The sequence below is a fragment of the Carassius auratus genome, chromosome 41 (assembly GCF_003368295.1).
Source record: "Carassius auratus strain Wakin chromosome 41, ASM336829v1, whole genome shotgun sequence".
NCBI lineage: Eukaryota > Metazoa > Chordata > Actinopteri > Cypriniformes > Cyprinidae > Carassius > Carassius auratus.
The window spans coordinates 12063415-12079763 of NC_039283.1; the positions used below are offsets into that span (position 1 = coordinate 12063415).

A 16349-nucleotide genomic window follows, 5' to 3' on the forward strand; every position below is an offset into this window, starting at 1 on the left:
TATAACAAACAAAGTATAACATGATATTTTTCCTGTGTATTGTGCACTAACAAGTACTGTATGTCCATCTCCGATATGGTGACCTAGATAGCACACAAAATTATTGCATAATTATACCCTAATGACAGACATTTTGGGTGAACAGTTCTAATGTAAAATTTGGTTTTCAACATAGCAATACAACAACTGGTTTTTATTTATTTATTTTTTGTTAAAAAACTACAAATTAATGGACACGTAACAGGGAGAAACCTATAGCCTTATTAAATCAATTCACACTGAAAGTGAATGCGGAATAGAAAATAGCAACAAAAGAACAAAACACCTTTCTCAGGACAGTGGAAAGAATGTTGCAGCTTAAGCCCAACATTATTTAAAGAGGGGGTGAAATGCTATTTCATGCATACTGAGTTTTTTACACTGTTAAAGAGTTGGATTCCCATGCTAAACATGGACAAAGTTTCAAAAATTAAGTTGTACGTTTGAAGGAGTATTTTTGTTCCCAAAATACTCCTTCTGGTTTGTCACAAGTTTAGGAAAGTTTTTTTCGAGTATGGCTCTGTGAGACGTTAGATGGAGCGGAATTTCCTTATATGGGTCCTGAGGACACGTCTGCCGGAAGAGCGCGCGCTCCCGTAGAGCAAAGCACTGAGAGGCTGAGCACAGACATTCATTCACTGATCAGAGCAAGAGCGTCGCGAAGAGTCACAAAAGAAGAGTGTTTTTGGTTGCCAGGGCAAGACAAGACAACCCTGCACAGATTACCAAAAAAAAAACAGCATTAAGGAACCAGTGGATGGAGTTTATTTTTACAGAGCATCAACGGAGTTGTGCAAGTGTTTGTTCCCTGCATTTCGAAGATGCTTGTTTTACAAACAAGGCCCAGTTTGACGACGGATTTGTGTATCGTTTATTTCTTAAGGATGATGCAATCCCAACGAAAAAGGGTCACGATCGTGTGTTGGAACCGCAGGAGGTGAGTAAAACTGCTTAAAATATCTCTGCCTCCTTGTTAGTGCATCCGCCTCCCACACTCAAAAAAATGACTCTTTAAACTTACTTAAGTCAATTATGGACAGTGGTTCCACACAACCAAATTGTGTTTTGATAACATTAATGGAATTTTTTGAATCTATGCAAACTCCTTGTGTTGTGACAACACAACTGAATGAGGTAGAATCTATGTGAAATAGTAATGTTCAACCAACTCAATTTATTGACTTTGCTTCAACTTAAACTGGTTAAGTTAACTCAACATGTTTTGGTTTATTACAATCTAGCCAAATTTGTTTCACTCTATCAACATAAGGAGGTTTGTTTCAAATTACTCATTTCAATTAGGGACAGTGGTTCCACACGATTAGTTCTAGTTACTTTAACACAATATTTTCTTTTTGAAGTTACTCCCTTCAACAAAGCATTTTTTTTATGTTTTGTCTTGTAATGAGACAAAAGACAAGATGTCACAAATGATCAAAGTGTATTTGTTAAACAAGCAATAAATAATTACACACAGTAAAATACAGTTTAAACCACATTACAAAATTACACAAAATAGCAAATACAATTCTAATTGGCATTCATGGGCAACCAATCAAACCTTATTCCAGGAACAGGAAGTGGCTCCAGAAATAACTTCTTCAGTATTCCAAATGTGTACCTGAGTTCAGGAGGGTTGCTCAAGTTCAGTCCATAAATCAGTCCCAGTAACATGGTTTTACAGACTGTAAACTGCTATAGGTCCTGAAGAACTTTATCCTTTAAAACTCCAACTTCTGCTGGACTGTCTTCAGTGATGCAGCCTTAAATAGATTCCCACGAGTCTTCTGGATCACCTCCTGACTGCTGGCAACGTCTGTATCCTAGAAGTATTTAAAAGCATGGAGAACTCAAATTATTGTGTATTAACTTTAACAAATAATTTATTAACCTTGAACTCACCATATACTCCATACTGCTAGGGTCTTCATTTGGATACTTCAATTTCATTAGTCTGAAGATGAAAACAACAAAATTTAGCCTTTGTTTTTTTTTTCTAAAATTACATGAAAAAAAGTCAGTCATTCATCTTCTTATGGGAAATCCAGGCAAGCAGTCAAGATGGGATTCTAACAAACATTACAGTGGAAAATGTTACACATCTGGACCCTGTATGGTTAACAACAGAACTGGAATGTTCCCAGACCCAGAAACATAGTAAGGACATCAGTAAAACAGTCCATGTGACACCAGTGGTTCAACCATAATTTTACAAAGTAAACAAAAATACTTTTTTGTGCAAACAAAATTAAAACAGCGACTTTATTCAACAATTCTTCTCCAAATCGCATCTTCCACCATTATCAACAGCACGTAAATAATTCATGCACATGGTGCTGCTGACCTACAACACGCCTGCACTGAGCCTTGATTACACGCAGAGGAAAGCAATGTTCATGCCTCTTGTTACTGTCCATAATGGCAGAATATGTGATTTGGAGAAGAATTGTTGATTAAAGTCGCTATTTTTGTTTTCTTTGCACAAAATGTATTCTTGTACCTTTGTAAAAGTGTGGTTGAAGCATTGATGCCACATGGACTGTTTTACTGATGTCCTTACTATGACTCTGGGAACATTTCAGTTGCATTGCAGCCTTTATGGAGGTTCAGAAATCTCTCGCATTTTCATAAAAATATTAGGGATGCACCAATTGACCGGCCATAAATTGGAAACCAGACGGTTTTTGCTTTAAATACGCAATTGGTAATCGGCCGGTCTTTGGAATTTTTTTCAGCCGATTTTTCCGGAAGTGCGCCCGCGTGCTCCGACTACATTACTTCTGTGTGAAAGCAAACACATCCCGGGATTGATTCCAGCATTGAACTCGGGTCGGGGACGTAGTAACATTGCTGGGTTCAATCCCGGGACAAGCGCTGTGTGAACAAAAGCCAGATCTAATGCCGTGTCGTAGTGATGACATTATCGTGTGACTCTTTTACTGGCTGTTTTGAAGGAAGATCAACGTTCACTGAAAAAAAAAAGAAGTGCAAACTGTATGAAGCAGAGATCAGTTAGTTCCTCACTTTCCACGGTGACACCGAGATCGTTCGCCAGATTCAGTGAAAGTATTACATGCCTAATGTTTTCGACTCGTACATTACACGTCACACCCTGATGTCACGTGTCGTTACGGGATCTGTATTTGCCGGAATCGCAGTGTGAAAGGGGCTTTATTGAGCTTTCCCTCAATTTTGGACTGTAGACTGTGGACTGTCCTTCCTTCTTGTTTGTTGCTTAAAGATAAAAAAAAAAAATTGTCCAGTTTGCTTGTAAAAGAAATCGGTATCGGCCATGAAAAATCATGATCGGGGCATCCTTAAAAAATATCATAATTTGTGCTCTGAAGATGAATGATGGTCTTACGGGTTTGAAACGACATGAGGGTGAATAATGACATGTTTATTTTTGGGTGATCTAGCCATTTAAACACACCTGAACCAGCTAATCAAGGTTCTTGGGAATTTTAAAACAAAAAAGTCTTACCTGAAGTTCCAGGCAGGTGTGTTAGAGCTGAACCCCACAGAACACTGGCTTTCCTAGAGCAGGTCTGGACACCCCTGCCTTGCATCAAAATAAATCTATCAGTTTATAGATATACCACATATTTTGTATTTATTGTATTAATAAACCTTATCTTATCTGTCTTTTTTTGTCAATTTCCAGTAACCAGTGAGAGAATAATGTTTTAATACAAGGTTGTGTTGAGTGCAGTTGTTCTTACCTGTGTAGTGGGCACCAAGAGGGTTTCAGTATTTGTCCAAGGTCTCTTCTTCAGTATGAAAACATCTTCGTAAATTTTGCAGTCCGAATCAAGTTTGGCAAAGATTGTTGATTCTAATGGGCCTATGGTAATTCTGGATGTCTCAAATTCTGCACAAACCTGTACACATGAAGTGCAATGTGTTACAAAAAAAAAAAAAAAAAAAAATTGAACAGCAAAAACCAATTCAATGATCAAAATATTAAGTGATTTATTTGTGTGAGTGATGAATAGTGTCATGTTTACCATTCCTAAAGGAGGACCTGATTACATATCTGGAGCATATGTATAATGTGAACAGCTCAGAGTAGTGTCCGGTTTAAAGTCATTGTATGACCACACCGCCATGTTCATAAACAAAGCTTCAAATACTCCCACTGTGCTGAGCCAGGGCTCTCAAAACTCGGTCAACATCTCATGGTTGGACATTTATTGATTATTTATCTTTTTAAATTAGTTAAAATATACATATTATAACAAATAAAGGTAATTACTTCCACTTTTTAAAGTCATTATGTATTACTAATACAATTAATTTATACAAATATATTTGGCACACAAAATGAGATAAGAGAGAAACTCCTATTCGCCATTTGATTAGTTATATGAGGAAGTAGCTGAATGACAAATCATTCTGTCTCTTAACATCTCTTATTGTAAGCCATATGTATAATATAAAGTAAAGGTAAGTGATAGGACGTTTTATTTTTGGATAAACATTTTATTAATAAATACAATCTCTCTTAAAATACCTTATTGGGTTATGATAATCAAAACAGTTTGGTTTGATCTAGCGCAGAACTAAGACTTTAATGAAATATTTCCCCCACTTATAAAATGATTTTATTATTAGCTAGCTCCATACCGGAGAGCTGCTTTATAAAAGGAAATCAAGTTATAATTCTAGCGACACTTACTCTGTATTTTCATGTTTAATATTGAAAAGCTATCGATTGCATAAAGGACTGTTATATAAATAAACGTGACTGGACTTTTCTTTACTGGAGTGCCTGGAGAACCTCAGAGTTCGTGCAAACATCCATATCTCTGTGTTCTTAAGAGCTGCTTTTACATCACGGTCAGTTTTTTGTTGTGTTTATGCAGTTATTGAGAGGAAGGCGTGCAGTATATATTTACATATTCATCCAAGGTTCGGATCGGGTCGGTTTGCCTCAAACTGAAGTGCTATCTTCTTCTTTTTAATTGAATCAGGAGAGTGTATTACAATCTTGCGCTACAGCGCCACACTGGTCAAACTGCATTAATGCAGGCTTTCAAATCAGGCAGATACGAGATCAAACCACTAACGTTACTCAAAAACATTTGCTGAAAATTTTATTTTTATCGTCGACGTTGTCGATAATGTTGAGTAATTGTTTCAGCCCTAGTGTATATATATATATATATATATATATACTAAAGTAAATACATTACAGAGAGTCGTGCGCTTTCATATCTCCCAACGCTTCAAAATCATCTATTAACGGTGCAATAAACCGATTACACAATACTAGACTGCAAAACAAAAGCACATCAAAACAGAAACTCTAAGAGAAATTAAAGACTTTGACTCAACACAATAAAAACTTTAGATTTTCTTACCTGACTGATACCTCTTGCTCCCCTCCACACCGTCATCAAATTCGTTGGAAATCGTCACTTCCGGTTTTTTTTGAATCACGAAATTAAACCCTTTACGTTACTTTAGCGATTGATAATTAAGTAAAATTTAAAATTAAACATTTTAAGTTGATTAAACACAATACAATTGTGTTTTGTCGGAAAACTAAATATATTTGTGTTGTTTTAACAAAACATATATGTGTAAAACGAACAGTGCCGGAAAACCATTTTTTTGAGTGCATCGGAGACCCGGGATCGAGCCCCGCTCGGAGCGAGTCGTTGCTGCTGCTGCTCTCATTCAGTTTCATCCTCGGGATCTGATTCTGGATCATAAATAAACGGCTGAATCTGACTGTTAGCCATGGTTTGTTTTGGATGATGGTTTTTTTCCTCATGGTAGTCACAAATTCCAAACGCTCTCAACGCAAAAGCCTACTGGCGCTCGTGATTCTTTAGCTCCGCCCACACGCCACACCTCCAGCCGGTCGTGTTTTTCCAGGAAAAATCGGTACAGACTATCTTTCTCTTATGAATATAATAAAACTAAAGACTTTTTGAAGTTATGAAGGATGCAGTACTACTCTATAGGTACTCAAGATTAACAGGATATTGAGTGAAAACGAGCATTTCACCCCCCCTTTAATATGTACATCAACATGCACAATCAATGAACAAGATGGATCCACTGTGGAGAAACCTACAACCCCTGGTCTCACTTCACACAACACAAAATCAAACAGTTGCTCTGCACAAAGAGATCTGCTGTCTTTCACTGAACAGGATTTATATCAGAACCTGGACCTGCTGCAGTAATTCCGCCAGTCCACTTTCTGTTGGTCAGTGTGGTGAATTTACATGGAACTTGAAAACAAAAAAAGAGAAAAATGTGCAAGGGAAACATATTCCCACACCTGAAACTCCTGATTGTGTGGATTCCTATTGAAATGACTGGACTTCACCTGTGAAATGTCACCAAGGCTATGTTGACACTGTCAGTTTTTGAGATTGACAACCGCATTTACTTACAGGTTTGAGTCTCGAAATGTCTCGTTCACACAGCAGCTTACATTAGCTTCTCAGATACGGTCTGTATAAACGTGCAATGGGAGTCAAGCCCGTATTCCTTACCAGTTACCATAGCGACAGTGACCAAAGTAATATCAAAGCTGGAGACGTCCATAAAACTGAAAGTCTTATTACTTTCTGAAACAAAAAGAGTCCAATCGGGCCACAAGTTTATCTGTCAAATCTTCATTAACTGAAAGCAGCTTTTATATTTGGGTGGAGAGCAGAACATTTGAGTCGCGCACAAACCACAAAACTGATGGGAGCGGCTCCAGTCAAGTTACTGAAACGACACATAAAAACACGCAACACACGGTAAAGATGCATTTTTGCAGCAGAACGCCTCTCTCTCTCGCACTGTTTGTAGTGAGAGACAACTTTGTCCAGTACACACTGTGCATTTTCTGAGAATGTGGATGTGAGTCCTGAAAAGTTTGGTTACAGAAAGCAGTTGTCAAACCTGTAAATAATCTTACTGTGTGTGAACGTAACTGCAGATAGACTTGGGTTAGATTAAATTTAATGTCTTAAAAAGTCTTCAATACATGAAATTGTAAATGCTCATTTTAAGTTGTCTTATATTTTGGGGATGGAAAAAAATAAATCATATATTTATTAATTTTTCAGGACATTATTGGTATTTTGACCACACAATTAATTGTATATATTATATTATTTTTAAAAATGTTATATATTTTTATATATTTATTATATAGAATTATATATATTTTTATATATTTATCATTTTGTTTTTTACAACTACTGGCCCGGCATGCAAAATACAGTATTTTACTTGGACTCTTCCTCCACGAACACTGCACAACCCACACGAACCACGCAGCATGAAGAGGACACCAGATCCCCTGTTTGTTTTGGACACTTTTCCCCTTTGGACACTTTTAGTCTCTCTTTTACTTTATTTTTTGTTAATAAAAGCCTATCCGAGGCCTGACGCCACGCCCACTGTGTCTGTCGTTTGCTCGCCCCGTCACACTACGAACAGGTCCATTTAATCAGTGTCGGAGCTTATCTCTGCAGGAAAGTGGATCTGTAGGGCCAGAGTTGCTCAGCAGTATTTTTTTTATGTATACTGTGCACTATTTACTCTATTCTATTGGACTAGACAGCAGAGTACACAGTGCTTAGTATACAGTAAGAGAGGGTACATCATTTAAGACACAACTATGGGAGAACGGATGACAGAAAATAAAAGTTTTGTCCACACTATAATCAGACCAAAATGACACAGAGCTGCCATTTAACATAATACACAGATCAGCTAAAACACTCTTTCACAAAATTATTATATAAACTCCATATATTCGGTCAACCGGTATTTATATTTTTATTTACATTATGTCAATTGTTTGCACAAAGTTTGTCATTGCATTATTTTCTTAGTATCTACAAATCAGCAAATACTTTGACTATAAACATGTACAATCACTTGTACATTTGCCAGTAAATAAATCAATAGAGAGAATGTTACCTGAAGGGCCAGTCGGACTACAGACGAAAGGTTTTTGAGCAGGCAGTGGATGATGTCCAGCAGACACAGGAGCAGAGAAGAGCAGCTCTTCAGCCCTGAGTGCATTTCTCTCACCAAATACACACCAGTAACTTCCACAAAGACATTACACACCAACTCAATTACACCTGAGAAGAGAGGTAAACACAAGCAAAATCATTCTTCTATACATCCATCGGCTCTGACTGTCCATCTGATGAACATAAAATATATAATTAAACACAACTGCCAGTCACACATTACTTACACTTAATACACAAAGTGTCCGAAGTGGTCACAGTTACATACAATAATAAAACATAAAACATCAAGATTCTCAGCTTATGGTGGAAAACACTTTAAGGTAGACATTGAATGGCATTCAAAATTTTACTTAATATGATTTTTACTTGAATTGCAATATATACGCTTATATTTGTTTTTTTATTTTTATTTTTACACAAATGCATTTATTAAGAAAGGACAAACTCAACTGATTAGAAGTGAGAGCAAATACTTAAAAATGTCACACAAGATTTCTATTTCAAACAAATGCAGTTTGTTTGAGCTTGAATACAAAAAAAGAAAAAAAAAGAAACCCTATATATAATAATAACCATTATTAATTAAACTGTTGCACAGTTTCACTCAATATCCATATAGCTGTGATGTCTGGATTGTAAATCCACAAAATACATATATATCATATTCCCTACTAAGTCTGTTCAGTCACCTGTCAGTTTTGAGTTATAACTCAAACACAGACCACACGTACCTGACATGAAGTTATCAGTTTATTTTGGGCAAAATAAAGTTTTCAAATCCTCCGGGTGAGAATACATTCTGCTTCAAATCAAAAGCCTTCTTTGCGTGAACATTGGGGTGGCATTGCGCAAATATTGCCAGATAGTGACGTAGACATGTGGGGGTAGAGGTGGGCAATATACATTTTGTTTAGAAATGTCATGATTCTTATGGTTTAACTATTTTGCAAGTTGTCTGAGCATTACAGCCAAACTAATTTCCCTATTATAAAGACATAACCTTTCAAGGTAAAAAAAAAAAAAAAAAAAAAAAGGAATGGCAGATATTAAGCCCAAAGAGGGCGAAGATAAAAAAAAAAAAAAAATCTTTGGTTCTTATTTTTTATTACAAAGATAAAAGAATGACAAAGATACACATTACTACTACACGAAATAATATACAAATAAAACTAACAGTGCTTTATTTTCAGGTACAATAGGTGTATTTAGCAGGAGCATTTAAGAAACTGATAAAAGTAAAACACTACATAAACTGTTTCCTAAAGGAACTATCAAATTCAATGTGGACCAGCAACTGTTTGGTTACCCACATCCCTCAAAATATCTTATTTTGTGTTCAGCACAAGAAAGGAATTAATAAAGGTTTGGGACATGGTTGTCAGCAGAAAAAGGTATAATTGCTGCTTACTGCTGTGCAAAATTTGTTTGTGATGAAAATAGGAGCTTTCATTTTCAGTTATTTTTTGTCAGTTATTTTATCTACAGATCGATGCATTTCTTACCGATTTCTGCTCATTCAATATCAGATACAGATGCAGTAGCGCTGTAAGATTACATTTGTTTGAATGCATTATTGCAAAAGCGATTGCCTGTGAATGTGTTGTTCTCGTTTATATTATGATTTAACCCCGAAAATATTCAGTAAAAGGAACAGACAAACTCCTTCGGAACTAGCCTGTAACTTCCCGCTCGGCTATTGCCGTCAACTTTAGATAAATATGTACAATGTGAATTCTTGCTAAATATGCAGTTATATTACAACTGATACAATGTGCGCTGTAGCACAATACTACGATACTTCCTCAAAAGTAGACCGTGAAGACATTTTTATTGTCCACGATCAAAATTGTCATATCCCACACCACTATGTGGGCGTGTTTGAATGCGCTGTTTTAGTGGGGTGTGGCAGAGTTTTAACTTTGAAAAAGAATATCTCTTTGGATTTGAGACTTTAGCATGTGGTATTTATAATTTAGTGTGGGGGTAAGATTCTTGCTCTAGAAAACATTTGATTGGAAAAAAAATTCTCCACTTCATTAAGAGTTTTTTAGTTTGTATTTCTGGACAAGAGCATCTATACCATGCAAATATTTCAAAGAGATTCAAAGTGGATTCATGAAACATTCTTATAAATACAATTCTTCTTAATTTTAATGTTCTTACCTTTTCTCTTAAGATAGGACAACATTTAAGAACAATTAAAATTCTTGAAAAGGATCTTCTTAAATCATTGGAAATAATTTCTTAAGTTATATTCTTCAAAGTTAAGAAAGATTTCATGGATTTACTGGGTTATTTAAAATTTATTGTTATGATTAAGCATTACCACATACTAGCTACATAGTAGGACTATAATTATGGACTTTCTGAAGTGTTAACAATTACTGATAATGTTAACAATAATAGGGCATGATTGTGTGTGATACTACTTCGCTGAATTAAAAATTCAGTTACAACTAAAATGAGTCAGATAAAGAGTTAGTTTTCAATTTTAGCCTTATAAACAGGACACATTTTCTGTAGCAGCATGCAAAAATAGTGTGTGCACTTATCAAGATTATTAACGATGCACAGATAGCGATATTGGTATCAGGCCATATAATGCACTCCTACTCATGGTCTGATATCAAAAGCTGATGACACACAGCAGGTAAAAATTGCTGTACCCAGACAAAGAAACAATGGAGAAAGAAATGGAGTTATTAGAGATGAAGAAGTCAAAAAGCAAGTAAATCTTTACTAATGTTGCTTCACAGTAAGAAGGGGGGGGGGGGGGGGGGGGGGGTAGAGAGAGCACTTCTGTTGCATGATTGCAGATCTATCTTGATTGCTGTTCACTCCTTTAGCACATGCATCATTTGGATTAAACTAAATCATCAATATGAAACAAACAAAAATTATAGGGCATTCACTATTAACAACATTTATTTTGGAGGTCAAGCACAACTTTATTTAAAGTGAACGTGAAACTAGCAAAATGCCCTAGACTATACGTGTCTCTCTCATTCTGCACCAATATAAATGTGTATGCACACTGTGCATGTTTTGCTTTCTTGATGTTAATTTCATTATATGAGTTGTATCTGATATAAGACATCACATTTCAGATGCTAAAAAAAAGCATATTTCAGAAAATATGTTCCATCACTGTTACAAGATTAATTTATAATGAGTAGTTTCCTGCATTATCCCTGGAAAATGTCTTGTGAGTACAATACTGAGCTGTGCAATGGAGCAGCCTTTATGTGCAATTTTAATAACAGAGCAATAAAATGAACAGTGAAAGCAACAGAAGCTTTACAATAGATTTTAAAGGGTATAATTAATTGAGAAAATAAATGAAGGAATTATCTATTTGCCTTATGAAGCCAGTCAACATGTTTTCATAATACATATATACTTACACACACACACACACACACACACACACACACACACACACACACAGCATTCTTTTCTGTTAAAAATAACTGTGGACAGTGGTTTGTGAATGCTGATGCTTAGCCTAAACAATTTGATCGGGAGAATCCCTTCTTGTGACCCATGATTTGTCTGTATGTGTATTCAGAGCCAGTGAGAAACGGACTTTCATAATAATACAAAAAACTGCATTAACGTGCAGCAAAATAATTATCGGCGTAAACCAATTAATGTGTTAACGCGATAACGCATTAACTTGCCCAGCCCTAATATATATATACAGTACAGACCAAAAGTTTGGACACACCTTCTCATTCAAAGAGTTTTCTTTATTTTCATGACTATGAAATTGACTATATATATATAGGTGGTTTCATCGGGCGCACGCGCCTGGACCTAAGTTAACTTCCGGTCTGTGTTATATCGGTCTGGCTGCAGTGCCTTTTACAAAAGCAGTTAAAGTCAAGGTGATGAGTAGACTGAAGTTGGGCTCAGGTGGTTGTGCTGCGGGATGTGTTTCCCATACATTTATTTATTTTTGGAGACTCGACACAATTTTAAAACTGATAGATTTTCAAAAAGGCTTCGTTAAACATGAGTAACGTAACGATACGTACTGCACGTTTAGAAATAATAATTCCTTACATTTATGTTTAAATATCAAAACGAGGCACAGGTGTTTTTATATCGCTGTATTTCTGAAGGAGGACTTGCATGTTACAGTATATGCCTGATAAAGCAGCGTGTGAGCGTAGCTCTGCTTTGTTTAGAGCTGTTACTGGGGAAACCTCTACTTCTCGCGCTTTATGTCTATGCTTTAAAACATCTCCTGCTGGCAAATAATGAATTTGCATTTTCATTAAGTCCGCCTGATCCACGCAGCAAACATATTTTGTTTGTTATCAAAAAATATCTACTCTAGAGGGACTTGACTGTTGTTATTGATTCTATTTGGAAGTGTACCGGAAGTTAAGTTAGGTCCACAAAAGCGCGCACGCCCAGTAACGTTTGTTTATGTTGATGCCGTTGAAACAGTCTATATACAGTATTGTTCAAAATAATAGCAGTACAATGTGACTAACCAGAATAATCAAGGTTTTTCGTATATTTTTTTATTGCTACGTGGCAAACAAGTTACCAGTAGGTTCAGTAGATTCTCAGAAAACAAATGAGACCCAGCATTCATGATATGCACGCTCTTAAGGCTGTGCAATTGGGCAATTAGTTGAATTAGTTGAAAGGGGTGTGTTCAAAAAAATAGCAGTGTGGCATTCAATCACTGAGGTCATCAATTTTGTGAAGAAACAGGTGTGAATGAGGTGGCCCCTATTTAAGGATGAAGCCAACACTTGTTGAACATGCATTTGAGCTGAGGAAAATGGGTCGTTCAAGACATTGTTCAGAAGAACAGCGTACTTTGATTAAAAAGTTGATTAGAGAGGGGAAAACCTATAAAGAGATGCAAAAAATGATAGGCTGTTCAGCTAAAATGATCTCCAATGCCTTAAAATGGAGAGCAAAACCAGAGAGACGTGGAAGAAAACGGAAGACAACCATCAAAATGGATAGAAGAATAACCAGAATGGCAAAGGCTCAGCCAATGATCACCTCCAGGATGATCAAAGACAGTCTGGAGTTACCTGTAAGTACTGTGACAGTTAGAAGACGTCTGTGTGAAGCTAATCTATTTTCAAGAATCCCCCGCAAAGTCCCTCTGTTAAAAAAAAGGCATGTGCAGAAGAGGTTACAATTTGCCAAAGAACACATCAACTGGCCTAAAGAGAAATGGAGGAACATTTTGTGGACTGATGAGAGTAAAATTGTTCTTTTTGGGTCCAAGGGCCACAGGCAGTTTGTGAGACGACCCCCAAACTCTGAATTCAAGCCACAGTACACAGTGAAGACAGTGAAGCATGGAGGTGCAAGCGTCATGATATGGGCATGTTTCTCCTACTATGGTGTTGGGCCTATTTATCGCATACCAGGGATCATGGATCAGTTTGCATATGTTAAAATACTTGAAGAGGTCATGTTGCCCTATGCTGAAGAGGACATGCCCTTGAAATGGTTGTTTCAACAAGACAATGACCCAAAACACACTAGTAAACGGGCAAAGTCTTGGTTCCAAACCAACAAAATTAATGTTATGGAGTGGCCAGCCCAATCTCCAGACCTTAATCCAATTGAGAACTTGTGGGGTGATATCAAAAATGCTGTTTCTGAAGCAAAACCAAGAAATGTGAATGAATTGTGGAATGTTGTTAAAGAATCATGGAGTGGAATAACAGCTGAGAGGTGCCACAAGTTGGTTGACTCCATGCCACACAGATGTCAAGCAGTTTTAAAAAACTGTGGTCATACAACTAAATATTAGTTTAGTGATTCACAGGATTGCTAAATCCCAGAAAAAAAAAAAATGTTTGTACAAAATAGTTTTGAGTTTGTACAGTCAAAGGTAGACACTGCTATTTTTTTGAACACACCCCTTTCAACTAATTGCCCAATTGCACAGCCTTAAGAGCGTGCATATCATGAATGCTGGGTCTTGTTTGTTTTCTGACAATCTACTGAACCTACTGGTAACTTGTTTGCCACGTAGCAATAAAAAATATACTAAAAACCTTGATTATTCTGGTTAGTCACATTGTACTGCTATTATTTTGAACAATACTGTATATATATATATATATACAGACGCACACACACACACACACACACACACACTCACTGACAAAAGAAAAAATCTTATCATGCCTTGATTTTTTATTATTTAATTATGACAGAAAGGTCAGACTTTGCTTAGATAAAAGTCTTGTAGGTTAACAGAAATATTGTACAGTACAGAGCATAAAGTCATGACTCCCATGAGCTTGGAGGACTGCATCAATACGTCTCGGCAATGCAGACATCCCAAGTCTCCCGGAAGTTGCGGGAGTCTCCCGCATATTGAAAGCGGCTCCCTGAGACCCGCAAATTAGTTAAAATCTCCCGGAATCTAGACCGAGCGAGCAAAAGCACGCATGCGAAACAGATACTGTGTTTCAAACAGTGTAGCGCGCACGGCAGAGAGGGAGAGGGAGAGACCTTGCGTGTGTGTGCTAATGTGTGTGTGTACGAAGCGCATGTCAGACAGAGAGCATCTTGATTGGCCTGTTTCTGCAAATCAACCAATCAATTGTCAGTGTGGGCGGGCTTTTATCTCTTTTCCCGAACAAAAATAATCAGTTCAATCACTGAGGTCATCAATTTTGTGAAGAAACAGGTGTGAATCAGGTGGCCCCTATTTAAGGATGAAGCCAACACTTGTTGAACATGCATTTGAGCTGAGGAAAATGGGTCGTTCAAGACATTGTTCAGAAGAACAGCGTACTTTGATTAAAAAGTTGATTAGAGAGGGGAAAACCTATAAAGAGATGCAAAAAATGATAGGCTGTTCAGCTAAAATGATCTCCAATGCCTTAAAATGGAGAGCAAAACCAGAGAGACGTGGAAGAAAACGGAAGACAACCATCAAAATGGATAGAAGAATAACCAGAATGGCAAAGGCTCAGCCAATGATCACCTCCAGGATGATCAAAGACAGTCTGGAGTTACCTGTAAGTACTGTGACAGTTAGAAGACGTCTGTGTGAAGCTAATCTATTTTCAAGAATCCCCCGCAAAGTCCCTCTGTTAAAAAAAAGGCATGTGCAGAAGAGGTTACAATTTGCCAAAGAACACATCAACTGGCCTAAAGAGAAATGGAGGAACATTTTGTGGACTGATGAGAGTAAAATTGTTCTTTTTGGGTCCAAGGGCCACAGGCAGTTTGTGAGACGACCCCCAAACTCTGAATTCAAGCCACAGTACACAGTGAAGACAGTGAAGCATGGAGGTGCAAGCATCATGATATGGGCATGTTTCTCCTACTATGGTGTTGGGCCTATTTATCGCATACCAGGGATCATGGATCAGTTTGCATATGTTAAAATACTTGAAGAGGTCATGTTGCCCTATGCTGAAGAGGACATGCCCTTGAAATGGTTGTTTCAACAAGACAATGACCCAAAACACACTAGTAAACGGGCAAAGTCTTGGTTCCAAACCAACAAAATTAATGTTATGGAGTGGCCAGCCCAATCTCCAGACCTTAATCCAATTGAGAACTTGTGGGGTGATATCAAAAATGCTGTTTCTGAAGCAAAACCAAGAAATGTGAATGAATTGTGGAATGTTGTTAAAGAATCATGGAGTGGAATAACAGCTGAGAGGTGCCACAAGTTGGTTGACTCCATGCCACACAGATGTCAAGCAGTTTTAAAAAACTGTGGTCATACAACTAAATATTAGTTTAGTGATTCACAGGATTGCTAAATCCCAGAAAAAAAAAAAATGTTTGTACAAAATAGTTTTGAGTTTGTACAGTCAAAGGTAGACACTGCTATTTTTTTGAACACACCCCTTTCAACTAATTGCCCAATTGCACAGCCTTAAGAGCGTGCATATCATGAATGCTGGGTCTTGTTTGTTTTCTGACAATCTACTGAACCTACTGGTAACTTGTTTGCCACGTAGCAATAAAAAATATACTAAAAACCTTGATTATTCTGGTTAGTCACATTGTACTGCTATTATTTTGAACAATACTGTATATATATATATATATACAGACGCACACACACACACACACACACACACACTCACTGACAAAAGAAAAAATCTTATCATGCCTTGATTTTTTATTATTTAATTATGACAGAAAGGTCAGACTTTGCTTAGATAAAAGTCTTGTAGGTTAACAGAAATATTGTACAGTACAGAGCATAAAGTCATGACTCCCATGAGCTTGGAGGACTGCATCAATACGTCTCGGCAATGCAGACATCCCAAGTCTCCCGGAAGTTGCGGGAGT

The 16349-nt window shown here is 37.0% G+C and overlaps 1 protein-coding gene and 1 long non-coding RNA gene across 2 annotated transcripts in view; both read right to left on the reverse strand.

Moving 5' to 3' along the window:
* The window catches only part of LOC113060092 (serine/threonine-protein kinase ULK4), a 199219-nt gene that overhangs the window by 42647 nt on the left and 140223 nt on the right, over positions 1 to 16349 (reverse strand). Inside the window, exon 33 of the mRNA XM_026228913.1 lies at positions 7978 to 8144. Within this exon, the coding sequence (XP_026084698.1) occupies positions 7978 to 8144 (167 nt within the window). The remainder of the gene's footprint in view (positions 1 to 7977; positions 8145 to 16349) is intronic.
* LOC113060095 (uncharacterized) lies at positions 1806 to 5443 on the reverse strand. Its single transcript, XR_003278191.1, has 4 exons — positions 5403 to 5443; positions 3762 to 3920; positions 3524 to 3601; positions 1806 to 1993 (listed from the first exon to the last, which is right to left on the reverse strand). It is a non-coding gene; the product is annotated as an uncharacterized LOC113060095 (long non-coding RNA).